The sequence below is a fragment of the Mobula hypostoma genome, chromosome 7 (genome assembly GCF_963921235.1).
Source record: "Mobula hypostoma chromosome 7, sMobHyp1.1, whole genome shotgun sequence".
NCBI lineage: Eukaryota > Metazoa > Chordata > Chondrichthyes > Myliobatiformes > Myliobatidae > Mobula > Mobula hypostoma.
The window spans coordinates 130,703,789-130,726,859 of NC_086103.1; the positions used below are offsets into that span (position 1 = coordinate 130,703,789).

The 23,071-nt window shown below is 39.2% G+C and overlaps 1 protein-coding gene across 5 annotated transcripts in view; it reads left to right on the forward strand.

Annotated features, from left to right (window-relative positions):
• The first annotated feature begins 344 nt into the window (after positions 1-344).
• LOC134349533 (interleukin-18 receptor 1-like) overlaps positions 345-23,071 on the forward strand; it is a 50,620-nt gene continuing 27,893 nt past the window's right edge. For 2 of the 5 annotated variants that reach the window (XM_063054006.1, XM_063054010.1), the window contains exons 1-6: positions 345-1,288; positions 7,288-7,370; positions 12,925-13,204; positions 14,321-14,501; positions 21,440-21,587; positions 22,738-22,797. In XM_063054006.1, coding sequence (XP_062910076.1) covers positions 7,298-7,370; positions 12,925-13,204; positions 14,321-14,501; positions 21,440-21,587; positions 22,738-22,797 — 742 coding nt within the window. In that variant the 5' untranslated portion in view covers positions 345-1,288; positions 7,288-7,297. Of the gene's footprint in view, positions 1,289-1,331; positions 1,457-7,287; positions 7,371-12,924; positions 13,205-14,320; positions 14,502-21,439; positions 21,588-22,737; positions 22,798-23,071 lie in introns of those variants that run through there. The other 3 variants (XM_063054007.1, XM_063054008.1, XM_063054009.1) reach the window with 3 other exon arrangements.

Here is a 23,071-nt window from a genome sequence, read left to right on the forward strand (position 1 = left end):
ATTTCTGATTACCTTCCTATCTCCCTTCCTCTATTTGGTGGTCACCTGGAGATAATAGGTTTAGGGTGAAAGATGAAACATTTAAGGGGAATCTTCTTCCGTCCTAAGGCGATGCGAGTGTGGAGGGCGCTGCCAGCCGAAGTGGTAGATGCGAGTTCCACTTAAGAGAAGTTTGGATAGTTACTGCCGGAGTCACTAGCGAACTCGAGCAGAATTCACAGACTTCAGCACTTCAAAGAAAACACAAGATTTATTACAGAAATTAACCAGCAAAACTAATATGAACTGAGGGAAACTATACAGAATGTTGAGATGAAATCACTCACGATACACAGGAACGCCATTCGATAGTGTTTTTTTTAATTTTAAAAAGTGTCATTTTTTATTTACAGGCTCCGTCCTCGATCTGGCCGAAATAATCTCAACCGCAGTTTTGACGAGTTTTGGCAGATCTGTTGAGAAGCCTCAAAAATATTCTTTCGTTCTCAGACCTGTGCTAAAACCACAGACGAAGTATTCCTACTTCTCGCCTCCATGATTTTATCACCCGGAAACACACATTTCCGCAGAAAAAGGGACGCGCTCTTAAAAATAGCTACAACTTTTATGTATATATACAGTGACCTTCTGACTAATTCATTCTAAGATATCAGAACTTCCAGCAGCTAGAACTTGCTAAGTACAGTATCTACCTAATCTACATGTTGGAAAGAAGTGAACGAGAATCTAAAAACTGCAGCGAAAACAGCGGATGCTAGAAATACTCCAGCTGGTAGGATAGCGCCTGTGGGAAGAATCCTTTCGCTTTGCATAGATGTGTTTTCCCCCCTGCCGAGAGAAGCATTGGCCCAAGGTAACGCTTATCCTCCTGGGCTCTGACAAGTTTCTTTGAAAACTGAAACGTATTGTTTTTGTTCCCTGCAACGACGGAAGAATCCAGAAGGCAGACTGACATGCTCTGGCATAGAAATATGGCGATGATTTGCCTACAGATTTGTAAAATAATCACGCCCAGAGAATTCTAGTCCCGGCCCGAAAATTCGACTGCTTATTTTTCTCCATCGATGCTGCGTGGCCCGCCCAGCCCCCCAGCATTTTGTGTAAGTTACTCTTGATTTCCAGCAATTGCAGAACCTCTTGTGTTTAAGAGAACTAAAGACTGCTCTTGCCCGCCCCCGGGCGTCAGTCCACGCCCACTATAAATCCCGAACCTGCCGGGCAGCTGAAATACTCGCCATTTGAACGGATCAGCTTTCTTTTCGGAGTAAAAAGCAAAGAAAACTAGCAGGTACAGTAAAGGAAATCGGAGTTTAAGAACTGTTGGAAGGACCCAGAGAGCTCTCCTCCCGCAGCAAAGAAAGCACGACCTCGAAAAGGATGCCCTTTTCCCCACAACGTACATTTATCTTGCTTGTCAGTGATCTATCATTCCAGCATCATTCGAATGCGAGGACAGGTATTTTAGAAAGGATTTTTTTCTGTACCGGTAAGGATCTTGCCCTTGCGAGAGGAGCTGTTAAATGTTAAAGTCACGGCCGGGTGTTGACTTGCGGAGCTCTTGGCAATGGGACTCGGTTTGAATTGCTCCATACAGGGAATTTGACATACACTACGTTTAGAACCGGCCTGCCAATTAACACTGTGGTTACAACACGAGACCGGGAATAAACACATGCTTTTAGATCGCCTGACTTATTGGAGTGTTGCACGAGTCAGTACGGGATGTATTTACAGATTACATTAATGACTCCTTGATGTTGCCGAATTTACAAATCTGGGTATAAAATTCGACATTAGTAGAAAGGATACTGTCGATTAAGGGAACAGGCAAAAAGAAGCAAACGGGATATAAAGTGGTTACGTGCAATATAATGGCGAAAGAGTAGATATGATCATGAAGGAAATATTAGCATGGAATTTTATTTGACTGTGGTGTTTTGTGAAAGGAAGTGCATTTACAGGTACGACAACTGGTTAGGAAGACACATAGCAAGTTGGTCTCAAGAGCAAGAGGCGTGGAGGACAAATGTAAAATAGCCATGCTGAGTTTGTATAGTGCTGCACCTGGTGTTCTACAAGCTCGTGCATAGATTGGCTAGATTTATCCTAGGGTTCAAGGGTTGGGCCAGATGAAAAGTTTGAGGAAGTCGAGTTGATAAGCATTTGGGATTGTAGGAAAAATACACTGGTGTTGAAGTATAAAAGATTCTGAAAGGCATTGATAGGGTAAATTCAATCCAACAGATCTCATCCTCAGCCTGAGGAATTAAGATCTGAGTGCACAGAATATGTGGTCATCTACTCATCGATGAAGAAATATTTGAACCTGGCAAGTTGTACCTCTTCAAATTTTGTATTCCAAAAGCCCGTGGAAACCCAGTGTTGACAATATTGAAAACTGAGATTGCCAGAGTTTTAAGCACAAATAGAATTCACGAGCATTGATATTGAACAAGAAAATGGACAAGGTGGAGGATTAGCTATATTTTTACTGAATGGTGGTACAGTTATGAGGGTCTTATGCACATTTTTGGTCCTATTTCTTATATTCTCGTGGTAACACAGGGTGTTGCTCCTTCTGTGGTTACTGGTGAAAGGAAATATGCCTACTTTGTTGGCTTAAGTCAACAATAAATTGTACCATTTCTATTCCAGACAGTTACCATCCACTGTAACCCTAACATCTTCTAAAATTAAATATATATATATTTCTTATGTTAAATCTTTACAATAATCTGAAGAATAACCCAGATATAAACATTTCAATTGTTGAAACTTAGTGCGGCTCTTTAAGGGACAATTTCTCAGACTTCGCTGTGAACACACAGGCACTATTCTGGGAACAGTGATACCACAGACCGCATGATTTCAAATGGTTGGTTTTTGCTGCCTTGCCAATTTATATCTTTTGTGTTCTTAATGTAAGTCATCTTGGTTCACTACAGTTGTTTTTCATCAGTTGAAGATTAAACATAGAACCACTAAATATAATGCCATAGACTTAAAATCAAGGTAAACAACATCTTCACACAAATTAACTTTGGTAAAATATCTGCATTTGACCTATGCATTTTCACTCAATATGTGAGTTCACAAGTGCTGAAATTAACTGAAGGAGAGGATTCCTTCTCTGTTGACAGCAACAATTTTATGTGAGTTATGCTCCAGTGATTTAAATTAATTGTCTGAACACAATTATTTTTTGCATAAACTAACCTATGACATGATATCAATACAGATTCAAATTGCAAGAAGGAAGTTATTATTTCAGACCAAGACACTGGAAGAGGAAAGTAATTAAAGTTACCATGTAATTGATTGTCCAGTCTGCACAGGCTGGTACCTTGTAATCTCCACCAGCTAACAGGAGCCAACTACCACTCATTTCCGACTCATCACCCTGCACCCTATTTAAGCCCAGCTCTCATCCACAGCCATTTGTTTATCCATCAACAACTTGCTCCTAGCCTTCAGTTACCTTGTTGTGTTAGCTATCTGTTTTCTCTTGTTTTGTGTCCCTCACAGCTTGTTACTTTGCAATTTATTAGTAAAATATTGTTTACTGCTGAATACTCTCTGCTGCTCTGGTTTTGGTCAAGCCGCCTCTATATTTTCTGACAGTATTTGTGATAAAGTAGCTACTTGTTGTGCTATATTTGCACTTAATTATTATTCAGCTGAAGACTGGAGTGTTCAAATAGCAAAAGATAGCACAGAGGTCAAATCAGTTTTGCACATTGATTCATTTCCAAACCTAGCTCTTCTGCATGCTGCTAGTGGTCATTAGATGTTCATGTGTCAACCTGTTTTTGAAAGTGGACCATTTACTCTGTGTGTGTGTGTGTGTGTGTGTGTGTGTGTGTTGGTAGTCTGTCATTTTCTGACGGTAACGTGACTTGTGTGAGAGGAGTTTAATAGTGGAAAAAACCGATGCACTGGGGCTGTTCCACTTTCCCGGCATCAAAAATCTTGCTCCAGTGGTACGACAAATTGCCAAGACGTCCTCAGCTGCTGTGGATAGCCCTGACACCTTCTGTGCCTTGTCGTGCCCTTCCCTCTCCCGAAGCAGTGCAACACTACCTTCTTGGCAGTTGGATCTTGTAGTTGACCTCAAATGACCCGAAGGCCAGAACTGGCTTTGCAAGCTGGGGTGGACATATCCTTATCTCACCGGGTTTGGAGGTCCCCTGGTTTCAGCCACCTGTTGAAGCGGTGTTCCGAACGTGGTCACTGTCACATGCAAACAGTTACTTGGAATCACAGGTGAGAGCTGGGTGGTGGGTGGGGACCAAAGGTGGATGAGCTACCCCTGGTAAACCCGCCACCTGCTACCCCTCCCTGGACACCGCATACACCCTACCATTTACTGTATATACAAATCACTGGGTACGTTTGTCTTAAAGTATCCAATAATTATTTGTCATTGGGACTTCTTTACAACCTTGAGTTCACTGCTAGTCGAAAGGCCTTTTGCCATTTCCCCTAAAACCATCCACTGACCCACCTCCCCAGCACCACTAGTGCCAACCCCATCACTCCAGGTACGTAGGCCAGGACACCCGGCATGTGAGATTATTATACATCTAGCTATGGTCTGAAAAATCTTAGATTCTGCTCTTTACAAAAATTCATCCTGCCTCTTTGGATCTCACTTTTAAGAAAAACTGAACCAAAGCCAAAAATGGGATCAATTTAAAACTTTCATGAGAGGAAAGAAAAAAATGGCAATGTGCATTTTATGATTAACTTTTGATATCAATTGGTTTTCCTTGGTCAGAAACGGAAGGCAAAATACTAATTTGATTAAATAAAACGCTTTGGCATCTTTTGTGTAAATGTGTAGGATAGATTACGATAGCAAACCTTCACTGCTGAGTAAACAGTAGAGCTCATACATCTAGCTTTTCTTATATTTCCAAAAGCATTTTATAAAGTTCTCTTTAGTTGTCTTTGCTATGTTTGAAATATAGTATTCTTGTATATTGCATCACATCTTTGTAATTTGATTCCAATAACAAAATACAATCCACATTTAGCACAAGTATTTGAGTAGGAACTTATTCCCCATATCAGAATCAGAATTAGAGAATCAGAATCAGATTTAATATCACCAGCATATGTCAAGAAATTTGTTAACTTTTACAGCAGCAGTGCAGTGCAATGAAATACGTGATAAATAAATACAGAAAAAAAACTGAACTACAGTAAGTATATATGTCTATTAAGTAGTTAAGATGAAATAAGTAGTGCCAAAAAAAAGAATTAAAAAAGTAGTGAGGTAGTATTCAAGGGGTCAATGTCCATTTAGAAATCAGATGGCAAAGGGGAAGAAGCTGTTCCTGATTCACTGAGTGCGTGCCTTCAGGCTTCTGTACCTCCTTCCCAACAGTAACAGTGTGAAGAGGACATGTCTTGGATGGTGGGGATCCTTAATGATGGATGCTGCTTTCCTAAAGCGATGTTCTCTATCTGTCCACTCCAGTAATCAAAAATGAAGTTGTTTCACATTCTCAACTTTGTTATTAAACCCAGCCTAAAATAAAAAAATCCGAAAATGGATTACAATCAAGAGAAAACAAATTTCTTTCCTTTGTATTCTACTTTCCATAGATACAAACAATTATGAAAACAACATTTTGTTTCACTTCAGCAGTTTTGTTTCAACAGAAACATGTGATTTGTCTTCACGTAGATTACTTTTTTGTCTAAATCTTCTGTGTCAGGGATAGAGAAAAAAAAATTGTTGAGTATGTTCATACCAGTATCTTTATTGTCTCTGAAACATTTTAATGGAAGTTGTTTGTTGATTGGCAAAAACTCATAGCATATATGGTGTTAATTTCAAATTAACTTTTGCTGACCTTAATCATGCCATCGGTTTTGCTTATTTAATATCCTAATAAAAATACTGTAAAGCGATACAAAACTGTTCCGATTGGCTTCATAATCTTTACCCTCAGAAACTTAATTTTATTACATAATCATAGTGAACATATTTTTTCTTATTCCAAGCCCAGCTCATCTAGTGACTGCATCCTTGAAACCCCAGATTCCCAGTGCTTCAGATTTAAATTTGCTAGCTTGTGTTAAGTTTCTTACAGCTTTCTTTTCATCCCCTTAATAAACAATGGACCCACAACTACCACTTCTAAATGGTTAGTTCTTCTAAATCTGATGTTTTGAGGATCCACTCTTCCTGTACCTCTTTTATCATCAGCTGTGATCTTTCCATTTAATTTACACTCTTATTAGGTCCATCACCCACTCTTGTTTTCATTGGAATTCTTCTTTTTAATTAGACTTTTGATCAGTATTGTGAATAACATTTTTCTTTAGCAGTATAGAACTACCATCTCTCTATGAAGTATCTTCATGTCACAATTCTACATGGAATATCAGGATAATCCATCATGACATTTTTATACAGAATGTGTGTGTTTTGGCTAATAACTCACATTGATTATTTGGGGTGTATGTTCTTTTGATTTATTTGTGTGAATGAAAAATAAGTTAGCGGAAGTATTCATTAGTAGAATGTTTCCATTATCTTTTAATGTTAATGACCCAACGTTTTAGCAGGAGGCATATTGAAAAGTGTCTTCAGACCAGAAGGGATTGCATAAAGTATTCAAAGGCAAGTTAACCCACATGGAGGAGCGTATAAATTTGAGCTGGAATTCAAGAAAGCTTTTCTTTTCACCGACTCTGTCATTCTGATGAAAAGCACTTTGGGATGTTAAGCCTCTTCTGATGGTTGTAAATGTTTAGTTCTATTATTGCTCTTGAAAATCTTTTTAATACCATTTATTTGCCAGTATTAGGTTTTGATCAGGTAAATGTATCAGCCCCTAGAGTTTGAAGGAAGACTTATTTCTGCTTCAGGTTCTGGAGTCAATGAGAGATACAATGCAAAAGTAGACAATTTGGTCCAGTAGCCAACTAGTTCTGCCCCAACCATTAACTACCCAATTATGCTATTTCTACATTAATTTCATTTATTATTATCTCATCAATGCTCCCCAGATTCTACCATTCATTGACACACCAGGAGCTATTTACAATGGCCAATTACCCTATCAATTTGCACCTCTTTGGGCTGTGGAAGGAAACTGGGGCACCCAAAGGAAACCTACATGGTCACAAATAGCATATGTAAACCCCACATAGAGAGCACCCAAGGTTGGGAATGAGGCAGCAACTCTACCAGCTGCACCATTCTTTTGTTTGTCCGTGTCTTTTACTGCATTAAGGCAAACTATGTTCTCATGATTTTAATCTGAATTTCAGGATTTTCAGGATGGTCATGATGCCTTGGATGATTTTTCTACTATTCACCACAGCTGAAATGAGAAATAAATACATTACTGAAGGTAAGTTATGCGGGACATAATCTGTGTGAAACACTTAAAGAAATAAGTTGTAATTCACCATGAATATAAATTGTGTTCTGAAGTATTATCACACAGAAATACTAGTCTGAAAGGAACTAACACATACATTGAAAGGCCTTGATAAAGTGGACGTGAAGAGGATGTTTCCTAATGTGGGAGAGTTTAAGACCGGAGGATACAACCTCAGAATAGAGGGTTGTCCTTTTAGAACGGAGGTGTGGAGGAGTTTCGTTCGCCAAAGAGTGGTGAATCTGTGGAATTCATTGCTACAGGCAGCTGTGGAGGCCAAGTCTTTGTATATTTAAGGCAGAGGTTGATATATTTTTGATTGGTCAGGGCATGAATGGATATGGGGGGTGGGGGGAGGTACCAGATTAAGGCTGAGAAGAAAAATGGATCAGCTATGATGACTTGGTGGAGCAGACTTGATGGGCCGAATGGCCGAATTCTGCACTTATATCTTATGGTCTTATTTCATCATCTTTGTCAAAATGTGAAGTAAGCTTGAAAATTAAATCAGTTCAGAATTCAGTAAAAACGCTCCATGTAATTGGTAGAGAGAAACACAGAACAGGAGAATCAATTAGTAAGAGACAGAATAACTGAAAGTAAAACTTTCTCTGGTTATGCTAGAGGAAACCGATACAACTATGTGTTCTTTGCAGAGACAGCAGAAAATAAGGGAGAAGTGAGGAAACAACAGAAAGAAGAGACAAACACTTCTTTATGGTGGAAAATAAACCAAAAAAAAAGTCCCAGAAATTGCAGAGAAACAGAAGTTTAGTTAAAGAGAAGAACTTACTTATGCTGAAATTGCTTGCTAGTGAGGGAATAGTAATGCAGATATTAATGAACAAAAAGCCAGTTAATCACTTGGATCTAACAGTTTACTGGATAGGTGCTGTAGGAAATAATTCTGAATGGTATAGAATAGTCCCCTTGAAAAGAAAATGTTATCATGCTATTCAAGAAAGTGATGGATGAACCTTATGATAGTTTTCTATGCCATACTGACAGAGGGAAATGACTATCAATTATTCGGTTCCTGGCGAAATCACCCTTTCAAAATCTTAATACAATTGCGCAGAGTTCAACAGAGTTTTGAAAGTAGATTATGTTTCTTAATCTTGATTTCCGAGAGCAGATAGTTAATGAAAAATGGAAAAATGGCCCCTCCAATCATTTTACTGTTTCTCTCTCTCCTGCAGGGTACTACCAGAATGTTCTATTCTTGAATTTGATTTCCAGCTTCTGCAGTTTACGTTTGCTTTTCATATAGGGAAAACTCAGTATTAGAGTTTTAAGTGAGTCATTGAAAGTAACCATACAAGAGATAAACAGATATGAGGTTACCACACTAGATAAGACTAATGATATCGGGGTATTTTTCCTGTTCATTCATTGAGTTGCTGATATAATCAGCATTTCCTTCCTTTGGGAAGGTGGTGATAAGCAGCCTTCTTGAATGCTGCAATACTTGGGTTGATGGCACTCCCACACTGATAATAAGGAAATGGTTCCAAGACTGTTTGAAGCGGATACTTTATATAAAAGTAAGGATGGTATTTGATTTGCCGGGGAATCTGTGTGCAGCTGCTGCTGCACTTGCCTTTCTGATGGTAGAAGGTAAATGTTATGTGCAATTGAAGAATCCTTAGTGAGCTGCAGTGGCGTATTCTGCACATGCTGGCCCAATTTTTTCCCTGTCTGTTAGAGTTTTAAAATCTATTTATGGCCAAGCCCCTCTCTATCCCTCTACCTTCAATGTGATGTTTTCTATGCATTGCTCAGTAACTCAATAGTGTCTTCAGGCATCTAGGCCCCAAGTAACAAACTTTCTTTCCAAACTTCCCCGGCACTGGTCTCCTTCAAGACAAACCTTAAAACACAATAAAAATAAAAACAGAACATGTTGGTAATACTCAGCAAGGCATGCCACATCTGTGGGAAGAGAAACAGTGCTATCATTTTGAGACTTTGAGCTGAAACAGCACTTTCTGATTTTATTTCAGATTTCCAATATCTGCAGTGATTATTTTTAATATAAACACATATCATTGACCAGAGTCTTAAATAGCTTGTATAATAACTTTTTAGTTTCAGGATCAGGGTGCCAGGGTCAGGGATTTCTTTGATTGGGTTCACAGCAATCTTAAGTGGGAGGGTGAGCAGCTGGAAGTTGTTGTCCATGTCAGTAACAATGATATGGACAGAAAGGGTGACAAGGTCCTGCAAGTGAGCTCAGGGAATTAAGTACCTAGTTAAAGGACAGGACCTCCAGGGTTGTGATCTCAGGATTGCTACCTGTGCTACGTACTTGTGAGGCCAGAAATAGGAAGATAATACAGTTTAACATGTGGCTAAAGAAAATGTGCAAGAGGGAGGGCTTCAGATATTTGGATGATTGGGTTTTCTTCCAGTGAAGGTGGGACCTGTACAAAAGGGATGGTTTGCTTTGATCTGGAGGGGGACTTATTCCTCAGTGGAAAAGTTAATGTTGCATGGGTGGGTTTGAACTGGTGCTGCAGGGAGATGGGAACCAGACCGCCAGAGCAGATAGTGGAGTGCTTGTGGAGAAAGATGGTGGTTAACTCTGCACACAAAGTTAGGAATCGAAAGGTTGAGCGTAGTGGGACTAAAGTTTGAGTTGTGTATATTTCAATGCAAGAAGTATTATAGGAAAGGTGGATGAGCTTAGGGCATGGATTGGCATGTGGAGTTGTGACTTTGTAGCTGTTTGTGAGACTTGCTTACAGGAGGGGCAGGACCGGCAGCTCCACATTCCAGGGTTCTGTTGTTTTAGATATGATAAAGCAGGAGAGATTAAAGGGGGGATGGCGGGAATACCAGTCAGGGAAAATGTCACGGCAGTGCTCTGTCAGGACAAGCTGGAGAGCTTGTCTACTGAGGCTATATGAGTGGAACTGAGAAATAAGAAATGGGATTATATCATAGACCACCCAATAGTCAGCAGGACTTAGAGGATCAAATTTGTAGTGAGATCGTAGACTGTTGCAAGAAACATAAGGTTGTGATAGTAGATGATTTTAACTTTCTACATACTGACATACTGTGAAAGGGCTGGATGGCATAGAGTTTGCCAAATGTGTTCAGGGAAGTTTTCTTAATCAATACCTAGAGATCCCACCTAAGAGTGTGATACAAGATCTGCTATTAAGCAATAAGACATGGCCGGTGACAGAAGTTTGCATCCAGTGATCTTAATGCGATTTGTTACAAGATAATCAAGGAGAAGCATAGGTACAGTCTTTGGGTTGAGATTCTAAATTAGAGAAATGCCGATTTTGATGGTATCTGAAAGAATCTGGCACCTGTGTATTTGGACAAAGGTCTCTGGCAAAGGTGTGCTTGGCAAGTGGGAGGGCTTTGAAAGGGAAGTTTTGTGAGTACAGAGTTTGTATGTTCCTGTCAGAAAGAAAGGCAACAATACAAGGATTGGGGAACCTTGTTTTTGAGAGATATTGAGGCCCAGGTTACATAGGCAGGAAGGGAACAAAAGAGGTACTTGATAAGTGTAGGAATTGCAAAAGAACACTTAAGAAAGAAATTAGGAGGGCTAAAAGGAGGCATGAGGTTGCCCTACCAGCAAGGTGAAGGAGAACCTCAAGGGCTTCTGCAGATTTATTAAGAGCAAAAGGATAGGAAGGGATAAAATTAGTCCTCTTGAAGATCAGAGTGGTCATCTATGCATGGAGCCAAAACAGATGGAGAGATCCATATTGACTGGGGCAAAAAATGGATTTTTTGCTTCTGTATCTACTTGGGAGGTGGATGCAGAGTCTATGTAAGTGAAACAAAACAGCAATGAGCTTATAATCCATATACATATTACAGAGGAGGAGCTGTTTGTCACCTTGAGGCAAATTAGGGTTGATAAATCCCCAGGGCCTGGCAAGTGTTCCCTTGGACCTGTGAGAGGCTGGTGCAGAAGTTGCATGGGCCCCAGCAGAGATATTTAAAACATTCTTAACAATGGGTGAAGTGCCAGAGGATTGGAGGATAGTTAATGTTGTTTTGTTGTTTAAGAAAGGCTCTCAGAATAAGCCAGGAAATTATAGACCAGTGAGCCTAACTTTAGTCGTGTCTAAGTTATTGGAAGGTATTCTAAGGGACTGGATGTGTGAGTATTTGGATAGAGATGGTCTGAATAGGGATAGTCCTCTTGGTTTTGTGCATGGTAGGTGATCTTACAGAGTTTTTTGAGAAAGTTACCAGGAAAATTGTTAAAGGCAAGGCAGTGGATGCTCTCTACATGGACACTAGCAAGGCCTTCAACAAGTTCTAATGGGAGGTTGGTCAAGAAGGTTTAGTCACCTGGCATTCAGGATGAGGTAGAAAATTGGATTAGATATTGGCTTTGCAGGAAAAACCAGAAATGGTAGTAGGTGGTTGCGTTTCTGTCTGGAGGCCTGTGACAACTGGTGAGCCGCACGGATCGTTGCTGGATCCATTGTTGTTTCTCTATATCAGTAATCTGGAAAATAATGTAGTAAACTGGATCAGCAAATTTTTAGATGGCGCCAAGACTGGGGGTGTGGTGGACAGGGAGGAAGGCTATCAAAGCTGGCAGCGGGAGCTGGACTAGCTGGAAAAATAGGCTGAAAAATGGATGATGGAACTTAATGCAGACATGTGTGAGGAGTTGCACTTCGGGAGGATAAACCAGGGTAGGACTTGGATGGTGAGCAGTTATTCAGAGGGATTCTGGGAATACAGATGTATAATTTCTGGAAGGTGGCGTCAAAGACAGATAGGGTCATAAGGAGAGTTTTTGGCACATTGGACTTTATAAATCAAAATACTGAGAAGAGGAATTGTGCTGTTATGTTCAAGTTTATAAGACATTGATGAGACCTAATTTAGAATATTGTGTGCAATTTTCGTTACCTACCTACAGGAAAGATATCAATAAGATAGATAGAGTGCAGAGAAAATTTACAAGGATATTGCCAGGAATTGAGGACCCAAGTTACAGGCACTTCATTTCCTATGGCGTAGGAGAATGAAAGGAGATTTGATAGAGATATGCAAAATTAAAAGGAGTTTAGATAGGGTAAATACAAACAGACTTTTTCACTGAGGTTGGGTGAGACTAGAACTAGAGGCCATGGTTTAAGGATGAAAAGTGAACTGTTTAAGGGAAACGTGAGAACTTCTTCACTCAGAGGGTAGTGAGTTGCCAGCAAAAGTAGTAATGCGGGTTCTATTTCAACTTTTAAGAGATAAGTAAGTGGATGGAAAGGGTATGAACGGCACGGTCTGAGTCCAGGACGCGGCAGGTTCATATTTTGGCCGATAGACTAGATGGGCCAAAGTGGTATATTTGTGCTGTTTTGTTCTATGACTCTATGAACGTCAGATTTTGCCTGATAATATCATTGTATATTTTTTAGATTATTTCCTTGTTTTGATTGATGTTTCCATTTGTTGAACATGTAAATATATTTTATCTTATGGAGTAAATTGCTGCTGTATTTTAAGGAAGTGTTCTTAAAAACCATTCTATGTTTAGGATATGAAATTAATATCTTTCCGCCATTTCAATCTACAATTGTATTTGCTCATGATGGAGAACATGCCCGTTTAGGATGTCAGCTGTGCAATGGATCCAGTCCAATTGACATGAATGACCTTCAAACACATGGATTTACAATCTCTTGGTTTAAAGGCAATTCCAAAAGCGGAGTTGTGGAACTTTTAGACAATGGGACCAGAATTGCTGCTCAATGGCCCTTATTAGGATTTTGGCCTGCATTTGTCAAAGACACTGGAAGATATTTTTGTTCTCTCTTGTAAGTAGCGTTGAGGGTTACTATCTAAGGTATGGGAGGGAACGAGGGTGGTAGGGGCAGGGTGAAGTGGGGGCAGTGATTTACACCTCAGCCAATATAAGCAATCTATTCCCCTCCAAGCTGTCAAGCCTTTTCAGAATTTTTTTCGTTTCAATGACTTAACTTTTAATTCATCTAAACTTCAAAGAGTATAGGCCAATCAATTTAAACTTTGCTCATGGTAATTCTTCACACCCCTACACTTGGCACCATGTTCCATCAAAAATTCAGAACTTCAGAGACAGACTACAAAGCACTGGCACTGCTATGTAACTTATTTAGTTCTATCAATGATGGATGGATTTATTATTAAGTGTTCTTCCTTGCAAATTGAATATCATTACATATACCCATACCATCTTCCATCTGCTGTTTTCTATCCACTTACCCAACCCTTCCTATCTTTAATATGTCTTCTTCAGTTTACTTTCTTAAATGGCTTTGTATCATTATTGGACTTGGGTAATATTTGATCCCTTCATCTATGTTATCAACATTGAGGATTGAAATACAGGGGGCCTAGAACTGAAATCCTTGCAGAAACCCATTATTTATTGCCTCCCAACTTGAAAATCACATGTTTATTGCAACCCTCTGAATTACAGATTTTAAACAATCTTTTGATAAGGGGAGTGCTTAATTTGCTTTAAAAAACTAAATATATTACATTAATGGTTACCCTTTATCTATCTTCATGCTAAAATATGTCAAATGGGCTTGACAAACGGGATTTCTCTGTTGTTCAGCTAATTCTGCCTTATCACCATATAGATTTCTGAGAATCCTGTTATTGCTTTCTAATAATGGAAAGCTGCAGTTGTTAGGCTAATTGGCCTGCAGTTCATATTCTTTCCCTGTTTTCTTTCTGCTTTTTGATCTTCCCGAATCCGGGAGTTTTGCTGGTACCACCAATGCATTCACTACAGTCACTTCATTAAAAACCTTAAATTATGGAGCATCAGGTGTGCAGTATTGACCAGCCCCTGGCTTCATTATTGTCACAAGGACTTTTTAATGTATTGTAATTAATTATATCATATTCCTCACTTTAAAACCACCATTCTTTTCACTTAACAGCAATGGAACTCACAACATTTCAGGTCCAAATGTAAGTTTGAATGTTATACCAATCAGTGAAGGATGTTACAGTGAAGAAACAGAATATACCCGGAATGGATACATTGGATCATCAACTCGATTGGTTTGTCCACACATGGAAGAGTTCAAGGATAACGTAAAAGATCTGAAATGGTATAAGGTGATTAGCTTCTGCTTAATCTATTAACCCACCAGTTTTAGAAATTACTCTTTGCTTCGAAAGCACTCCGAAGAGGAAGTGTGAAACATCACCTGTTAGAAGGTTCAATGTAGGCAAAACCTTGCTGCTTCCAAAATCGTAGGGGCTTTAAATATGAAAGGCTTTGACTCAAGGAACTGTTGTGACTGTGGTCGAAGTCACCAAAGAGACACTGAAGCTGGTGATATAGAAGTCTTTATTCATCCTAACAAGCAGGCAACATTTTGGAGACTCTTTTGGTAGAACCAAAAAGTACATCACATTCTTAGATTAGATTAGATTAGATTATGAGAACACTCAGTCCTCTTTTATTGTCATTTAGAAATGCGTACATGCATTAAGAAATGATACAATGTTCCTCCAGAGTGATATCACAGAAAACAGGACAAACCAAAGACTAACACTGACAGAACAGCATAATTATAACATATAGTTACAGCAGTGCAAAACAATACCATAATTTGATAAAGAACAGACCAGGGGCACGGTAAAAATAAGTCTCAAGTCCCGATCGACTCTCGAGTCCCCGATAGCGGGTGGCAAAAGGGAGAAACTCCCTGCCATAAACCCTTAATATCAATGATAACATTAGGCGATTCAATAATTACAATGGCATTGTTTATTGCAATACTTTAAATTGACAATTAGTTCCTTTGAGGTATATATTTTCAGTGGAAGCGCATTGTAATTGATAAGACACATCTGAAGGTCCAACTGTTTTGTTGAGAGAGAATAATTAGCATAGATATCCTAAAAAACTTAAGTCACTGAAAATTAATGTTGTTTGGGCTGTCTTTGAATACACAAATGCCATGGGTACACAAAAGCTATTGAATGCTCTCCAACTCTTTCTACACTACGTTTACAACTGCATTGGCACTGCTTCATGCACTCATGTTGAGCTTATCAATTTCGTCAACTTTGCCTCCAGCTTCCAACCTGTCCTTAAATTCGTGTGGTTAATTTCTGACACCTCTCCACTCTTTGTCGATCTCTCTGGCTTCATCTCTGCAGCCAAACTTTCTACCAACATCTTTTATAAACCTGCCGGTTCCCACAACTTATCTTAACTATACTTCTTCCTACCGTGTCTCCTGTAAAAATGCTGTTACCCTTTCTCAGTTCCTTCATCTCCATCGCATCTGTTCCCAGAATGAGGCTTTCCTTTCCAGGACATAGCAGAGGTACTTAATGAGTACTTTGCTTCAGTATTCACTATGGAAAAGGATCTTGGTGATTGTAGGGATGACTTACAGTGAATTGAAAAGCTTGAGCATGTAAATATTAAGAAAGAGGATGTGCATCAAGTTGGATAAGTCACTGGGACCAGATGAGATGTACCCAGACTATTGTAGGAGGCAAGGGAGGAGATTGCTGAGTCTCTGGCGATGATCTTTGTATCATCAATGGGGACAGGAGAGGTTCCGGAGGATTGGAGGGTTGCGAATGTTGTTCCCTTATTCAAGAAAGGGAGTAGAGATAGCCCAGGAAATTATAGACCAGTGAGTCTTACTTCAGTGGTTGGTAAGTTATTGTAGAAGATCCTGAGAGGCGGAATTTATGAACATTTGGAGAGGCATAATATGATTAGGAATAAACAGCATGGCTTTGTGATAGGAAGGTTGTGCCTTACGAGCCTGATTGAGTTTTTTGAGGATGTGACTAAACACATTGATGATGGTCGAGCAGTAGATGTAGTGTATATAGATTTCAGCAAGGCACTTGACAAGGTACCCCATGCAAGGCTTATTGAGAAAGTAAGGAGGCATTAGATCCAATGGAATATTGCTTTGTGGATCCAGAAATGGCTTGCCCACAGAAGGCAAAGAGTGGTTGTAGACGGGTCATATTCTGCATGGAGTTCGGTCACCAGTGGTGTGCTTCTGGGACCCCTACTCCTCGTAATTTTTATAAATGACTTGGATGAGGAAGTGGAGGGATGGGTTAGTAAATTTGCTGATGACACAAAGGTTGGAGATGTTGTGGATAGTGTGGAGGGCTGTCAGAAGTTGCAGTGGGACATTGATAGGATGCAAAACTGGGCTGAGAAGTGGCTGATGGAGTTTAACCCAGATAAGTGTGAGGTGGTTCATTTTGGTAGGTCAAATATGATGACAGAATATAGTATTAATGGTAAGACTCTTGGCAGTGTGGAGGATCAGAGGGATCCTGGGGTCTGAATCCATAGAACATCTAAAGCTGCTGCACAGGTTTGTCTCTGTGGTTAAGAAAGCATACAGCACATTGGCCTTCATCAATCATGGAATTGAGTCCAGGAGCCAAGAGGTAATGTTGCAGCCAAATAGGACCCTGGTCAGACCCCACTTGGAGTATTGTGCTCAGTTCTGGTTGCCTCACTACCGGAAGGATGTGGAAACCATAGTAAGGGTGCAGAGGAGAATTACAAGGATGTTGCCTGGATTGGGGAGCATGCCTTATGAGAATAGGTTGAGTGAACTTGGCCTTTTTCCCTTGGAGCGACGGAGGATGAGAGGTGACCTGATAGAGGTGTATAAGGTGATGAGAGGCATTGATCATGTGGATAGTTAGAGGCTTTTTCCCAGAGCTGAAATGGCTAGCACGAGAGGGCACAGTTTTAAGGTGCTTAGAAGTAGGTACAGAGAAGATGTCAGGGCTAAGTTTTTTACACAGAGAGTGGTGAGTGCGTGGTGACTGTGGTTGAGGCGGATATGATAGGGTCTTTAAGAAACTCCTGAACGGGTATATGGAGCTCAGAAAAATAGAGGGCTATGGGTAACCCTAAGTAATTTCTCAGGTAAAGACATGTCTGGCACAGCTTTGTGGGCCAAAGGGCTTATATTGTGCTGTAGGTTTTTTATGTTTCGATGGAGGACATCAAAGGTGTCCTCCATCTTCAAGGAATGGGGGTTCATCCACCATTGATGCTGCCCTCACCCACATTTCCTCCATTTCCTGAACATCTGCGCTCACCCTATCTTCCCATGGCCTTAACAAGTAGAGTTCCTCTTCTCCTCACTTACCATCCCATGAGCCTCCACGTCCAACATATCATCCTCCACAACTTCCACCATGTTTAAACAGGATTCTACCACCAAAGACATCTTTTCTCCCTCCCCCCATGCTCTGCTTTCTGCGAGAACCACTCCCTCCATGTCTATTAATCCCTCCCCATTAATCTCCCCTACATTTACCAGCAAGCAACAGATATGTTATACTTGGCAATTCACCTCTTCCCTTGCCAGCATTCAGTTCTTCCAGGAGAGGCAACACTTTCACCTGCAAATCTGTTAGGATAATGTATTTTTTCTGGTGCTCCCAATCTGGCTTTCTCTACATTGGAGAGAGCGGATATAAATTGAGGGACCACTTTGTTGATTACCTCTGCTCCATCTGCCCAAAACAGAATTTTCCAGTTGCCAAACATTGTAATTCTGATTTGCTCTCCTGTTCTGACATGTTGGTCCATAGCTTCCTCTTCTGCCACATCAACGGTATATCAATTTTCAAAGATGATGACCTGCTGAGTTCCTCCAGTATCTTGTGAGTGTTGCTCTGGATTTCCAGTATCTGCAGAATCGCTTGTGTTTATGATTGCCTATACCTATGACCATGTTTGATATGCTAAGTGACAACATCAGCCTGGTCTGCTAGCTTGAACTCAGTCACGGTGGTGCTATTAACTTTGCTGTGTTGCTTGGTTTGATGCAAGCCAATTAACACAACCCCATTCTCTTAATATTTGGCTGTTGCATATGCAAACTATTAGCCTGTGGGCCAGCTTAACTTCAATTTACTGCTTGCATTTGACAGTAAGAACTGAAAGCTAATTTTAAGCTTCTTGAACTTACTTACATTCACAATAAAAACTGAAGATGGGTTCTTGTTTGAATCAATAACTGCTACATTCACATAACTCCAGAATACTCCCTAACAGGAACAACTAACTGCAAAGATTGGCAGTTTTCACTGAACTACAAAGAAAAAAATGCTGGAACCACTCAACATGTAAGTCAACATCTGTGTAAAGAGAAACGGAGTTAACATTCATGCCTCTCATCTGGTCAAAATGGCACCAGTGTACAACACTCCCTCGGTCAACATTTTCCAGATAGCTCACAAATATATATTTTTTACTTCTTTTAATTCTGTTTTTTTCACCTTAAATATGTTTCTGGGACTGTTAGAGCCTGCAGTTTACAGTTTATTGTTTATTTGAGTGATCCAGCGCTTTGCTGTCTCTGAGAAACAATGAGTGCGTACTCGAACAGCCTCAATGCGAAGAAACTTTAAAACGGGAGGCGAGCCAATGTTCGACTCCATTTCGCCAGTTAAAAGCGTCCATTAATCACCGAATAAAAGCGTCAAGGAAGATTGAGACATTGAGGAGAATGTGGAAGGTGAAAGTTTCAGTGCCAGCTGCCTGCCTTTTGATTGCTGCGAAGAAAGATTCTGTGAGCGGCCTATCACTGTGTGGCAGGAGCATAGACCTCTCTGCTTCATGTGCTGTCCCTCTCTTTCGATCAATGTCGCTGATATCGTAGGATGGTATCCTGGTTCTGCGTTTATGGATGGGACTATTGTGCTTATATACTGTGGATTTATTCATACTTACGGTTTTTATGTTCTGTGTTTTTTATCACCCATTCCTTTTCCATTTTGTTATGCGAGCATGGTGGGGAAGAATGGTTTGGGGTTGATGTTCTGTTGTTTTCTGTTAGTTTTTTTCTGTGGGGGAGGGGTTGTTTTTTGGGGTTTGATTTTCCTTTTCCGTTTTGTGTGGGAGGAGGGGGGGTTGATGATCAGAATGTCATTCTTTTTTTGTACAGGGAGGTGGGCTTGATGTTTCTCTCTGAACAACTTCCATGTTTGATCTTTGTATCATGGCTATCTGGAGAAGACAAATTTCAGAGTTTTATATGGATATGTCCTTTGATAATAAATTAACCTTTGAACATGCTGGATCAAAGATCTAGATTACACTCGCTGTGGGTGGAATTCCTTTAATGACCCCCTCATTTTTCTGCCTTCCAGTAAAGTGGGAACTAGCGGTAATCCGGTGGACAGAATTAGAAATAGTAGTGGTATTGTCATTTAATGACCATGATCAGATATTCAGAAGTGAACTCATGAAGAACAGAAGCTTAGTGCAAACCCATCTCTTCCGTTTCCCTAAATCTCACCAATTGTTGTCCTGTTTTAAGAGTGGCATAAAATTTCTGAGGAGGGTGTCTCTTAGATCATTTGGAAATTCTGCAAAAAGAATTTGGCATAGGCTGAAGGATGAATAGACTGTTGTTGTTCATAGGACACATGGAGGAGAGCCAAGGTGCAGGAGGACTTCAGTGAATTATACAATTTAATTTTTTTATCTCAACAGAATTATGCATAATTATTTACTTCAGAAGTTATTTGAAGCAATGCATTTTTACAAGGTTAAAATCTTAGTGATTTACATCATAATATATCTGAACTATCATAAATTTTGACTGGCTGGTGGCGTAGTGGCATCAGCACCGGACTTTGGAGCAAAGACTCCCGAGTTTGAACCCAGCTGGCTCCCCTGGCACACCTTCCATCTATGCTGGGTTGAGCGTCAAGCTAGCAAATTGACCTCGTAAAAACAGAAGTTGCCTGCTACAGAAACATCAACAGGAAAAAGTTGATGGCCTATGCTCTCTCGTGAGTTTAAAGGCAATTTCTTCTTCTTCTTATCGTAAATTTACAGAAGATGTATTCGTAAGGGTAATTCCATGCTATCAACTCTTTTCGTAACAATGAAATGTTTTCTTGATGGCAGGCAGAATACTATTATTAGTCCCTCAAACATCTTCTATCATTTAATATCAGATTCCTCATTTTTCTCTGGTTACCAAAATATTGCTAATCTCAGATTTATAATAAATGTTTAATTATGCATAAAATGCAATAATATCCACCTCCAAATTATTATGAATTTCTGTGTAGATGTGTTTTCTAACTTCTTTCCTGCAATTCATTTAAAGTTATTTCTCCATAGCTTAGATTCCTGGAGCAGTTTAAATAAGTTTGCTCTATTTTATTTTATTTATTTATTGAGCTACAGCGTGGAATAGACCTTTCTGGTCCTTCGTTCCGCACCACCCAGCAACCCCCGATTTAACCCTAGCATGATCATGAGTCAATTTACAATGGCCAATTAACCTACCAAGCAGTACATCTTTGGAATTTTGGAGGAAACTGGAGCCGCCAGAGGAAACCCATGTGGGCACAGGGACTGGCGGAAATTGTTCTATTATTTCCCTTAATATCTTGAAAACATTAAATTAGCCCATATCTCCTAAATTCCAATAAATACAATGCTAAACTCTGTAAACCTTGTCTCATGATTTAATCCACAGAGTCCAAGTACTGCTGTTAGAAATCTAAGGCACACTTTGTATGAGACCAGTATAACCTTTCTAAGTGTGTTGCTCTCAATGTAGTATCATCAGTGACTTGTACAGTTACTCTCTAACTTCTCTATTGTGCTCCAATCCTCTCGTTACAATAGACTTTTCATTTGTTTGCAGCATATACTCAGCATATTTTTTTTTGTGGTAAAAAATTATTGGATCTTCTTTCACTGCTTAGGAAGCACAGTTTTCTATCTATTAGGGATACCTTGCTTTTTGACTTCAGTGAAAACTGTTTGCCGTAGATTGGTCTATTTGCTAAATCATTAAGGTCTACTTTGCAGCTTAAAAATGCCATCTATATTTTTGTTCTTGTGCCTTTGGTAAACTGGGATAGGTGCTTTTCTGCCCCTCATTTAATTCATTTGCAATAAATAGTTACAACCTCAAACAGAAAGGCAAACTATGACAAGAATTGTTATTTTGTTGCTTGTCTATGTACTATCATATTAAATATTAATGCCAATTGAACCATATGTTCTTCAGAATTGTCAAGAGGAAGTTGCTACAGGATTATCACTGGAGTTCCATTCTCTTGCAAAGGAAAATGATGGACATTACACTTGTGTACTGTCCATTGAACATAATGGAAGACAATACAATGTTACAAGGACTTTGGAGTTGACACTGACTGGTACTTTAAAAAATTAATTGCTTGGGCCTGAGATGGAGGAAATAAAGTTAAATGCAGTGGCTCAATTAAGTGTAATTTTGTACCGTGAAAATTTATTCATGCTTCCCTTCTGACAGTAGAGTACTGCAGTTATCCCTGGACCTATGGAAACACATTGCTAGATTGCTCTTGGAACACACGTCCATCTTTAAATATCAGATTAATAAACATTTGGCAGCTAAGGGTCACAAGGAACAATAGTTAATAGATATTAACCATTCAGCAAAGTCTGAATGCCGAAAATATCTTAAATCTTTCAGTTGGATTTCTAAATACACTAGCAACATAATCTTAATATAAGTCGGGTGTTAGGAAATGAGAATTATATAAAAATACCAGTTGCTTTCATAGATCTTTCATTCTGACATCACTCTATATTATCGTCACTCTTTCCCATTGCTTCTACCTCAGAATGATGTTTAAGGAACCTAAAGTTGAAATATTCCTGTGATCTATAGTCATAAATGATTAATAAACTTTGTATCATGTTCATGACAGATAATTTTAATCAAGGAACTTGCATCGACATAGCAGCTTACATAATTTCTGGACTTCCAAAGGTGATTTATAATCAGTGATGTAGTTTTGAAGTCTAGTCAATATAGCATTGTCAGAAGAATCATACCAAAGTTATGGACTAAAGATGAATCACCTTGAGATTTGGCAGATTTAAATAGGATGATTCTTTTGGAGAAATTTTGCATTGTCCCCGTAGTCCAGGTCAAGCACAAAGCATCATATGAATACCCAGCAACCTATTCAGGAAAGGATTTCTCTTATGGAATCAATATAAATATAGAGGAATTAATGTTGGAAATATTAGATTTGTGTACAATATCTTTATTCTATATTAACGGGGCATATTTTAAGCAATTTAATTTTGTTATTAATTCATTGTGTTCAAATAGTAAATTTATCCTTGTTTCTTAAAATGTTCCTCTTGGTCATCACTCCTGTTCTTCAGATTGTTTTTCTTCTCTTTGAAGTACTTGATGACACTTCATTACATAATAAATGTATATAAAACAGAGTTTTCTTAGTGCTGTGAATTTAAGAAATGTAATCGTGAACTTAATTTCTCTTACTTTCTTTATAAATTATTTTTCTTTAGAACCCTATATTGAACCAAAGTTGATTTATCCACATCGAGAACACATTGAAGTTACACTAGGTGAGTAAAGCTTGCATCATAGTGTACCCACATATGATTTCTTACCTGTGTTAATGATCCAATTGATTTACTGTAAGTACAAATGGAAGAAGTGAGGTACAATGGAGTTGCAAGGAAATGCAATACAAGTTCTTAATTTACTCAGTGCCTAGAATTAAGAATGACAACTATCTGAAAATATCCTTTGGATACGTGATTATCAGTGCATTTTTGCACACTCTCCAAAGCCATTTCTAACTACTGTTATTAATGGATTGATAAAGAGCAATCTACC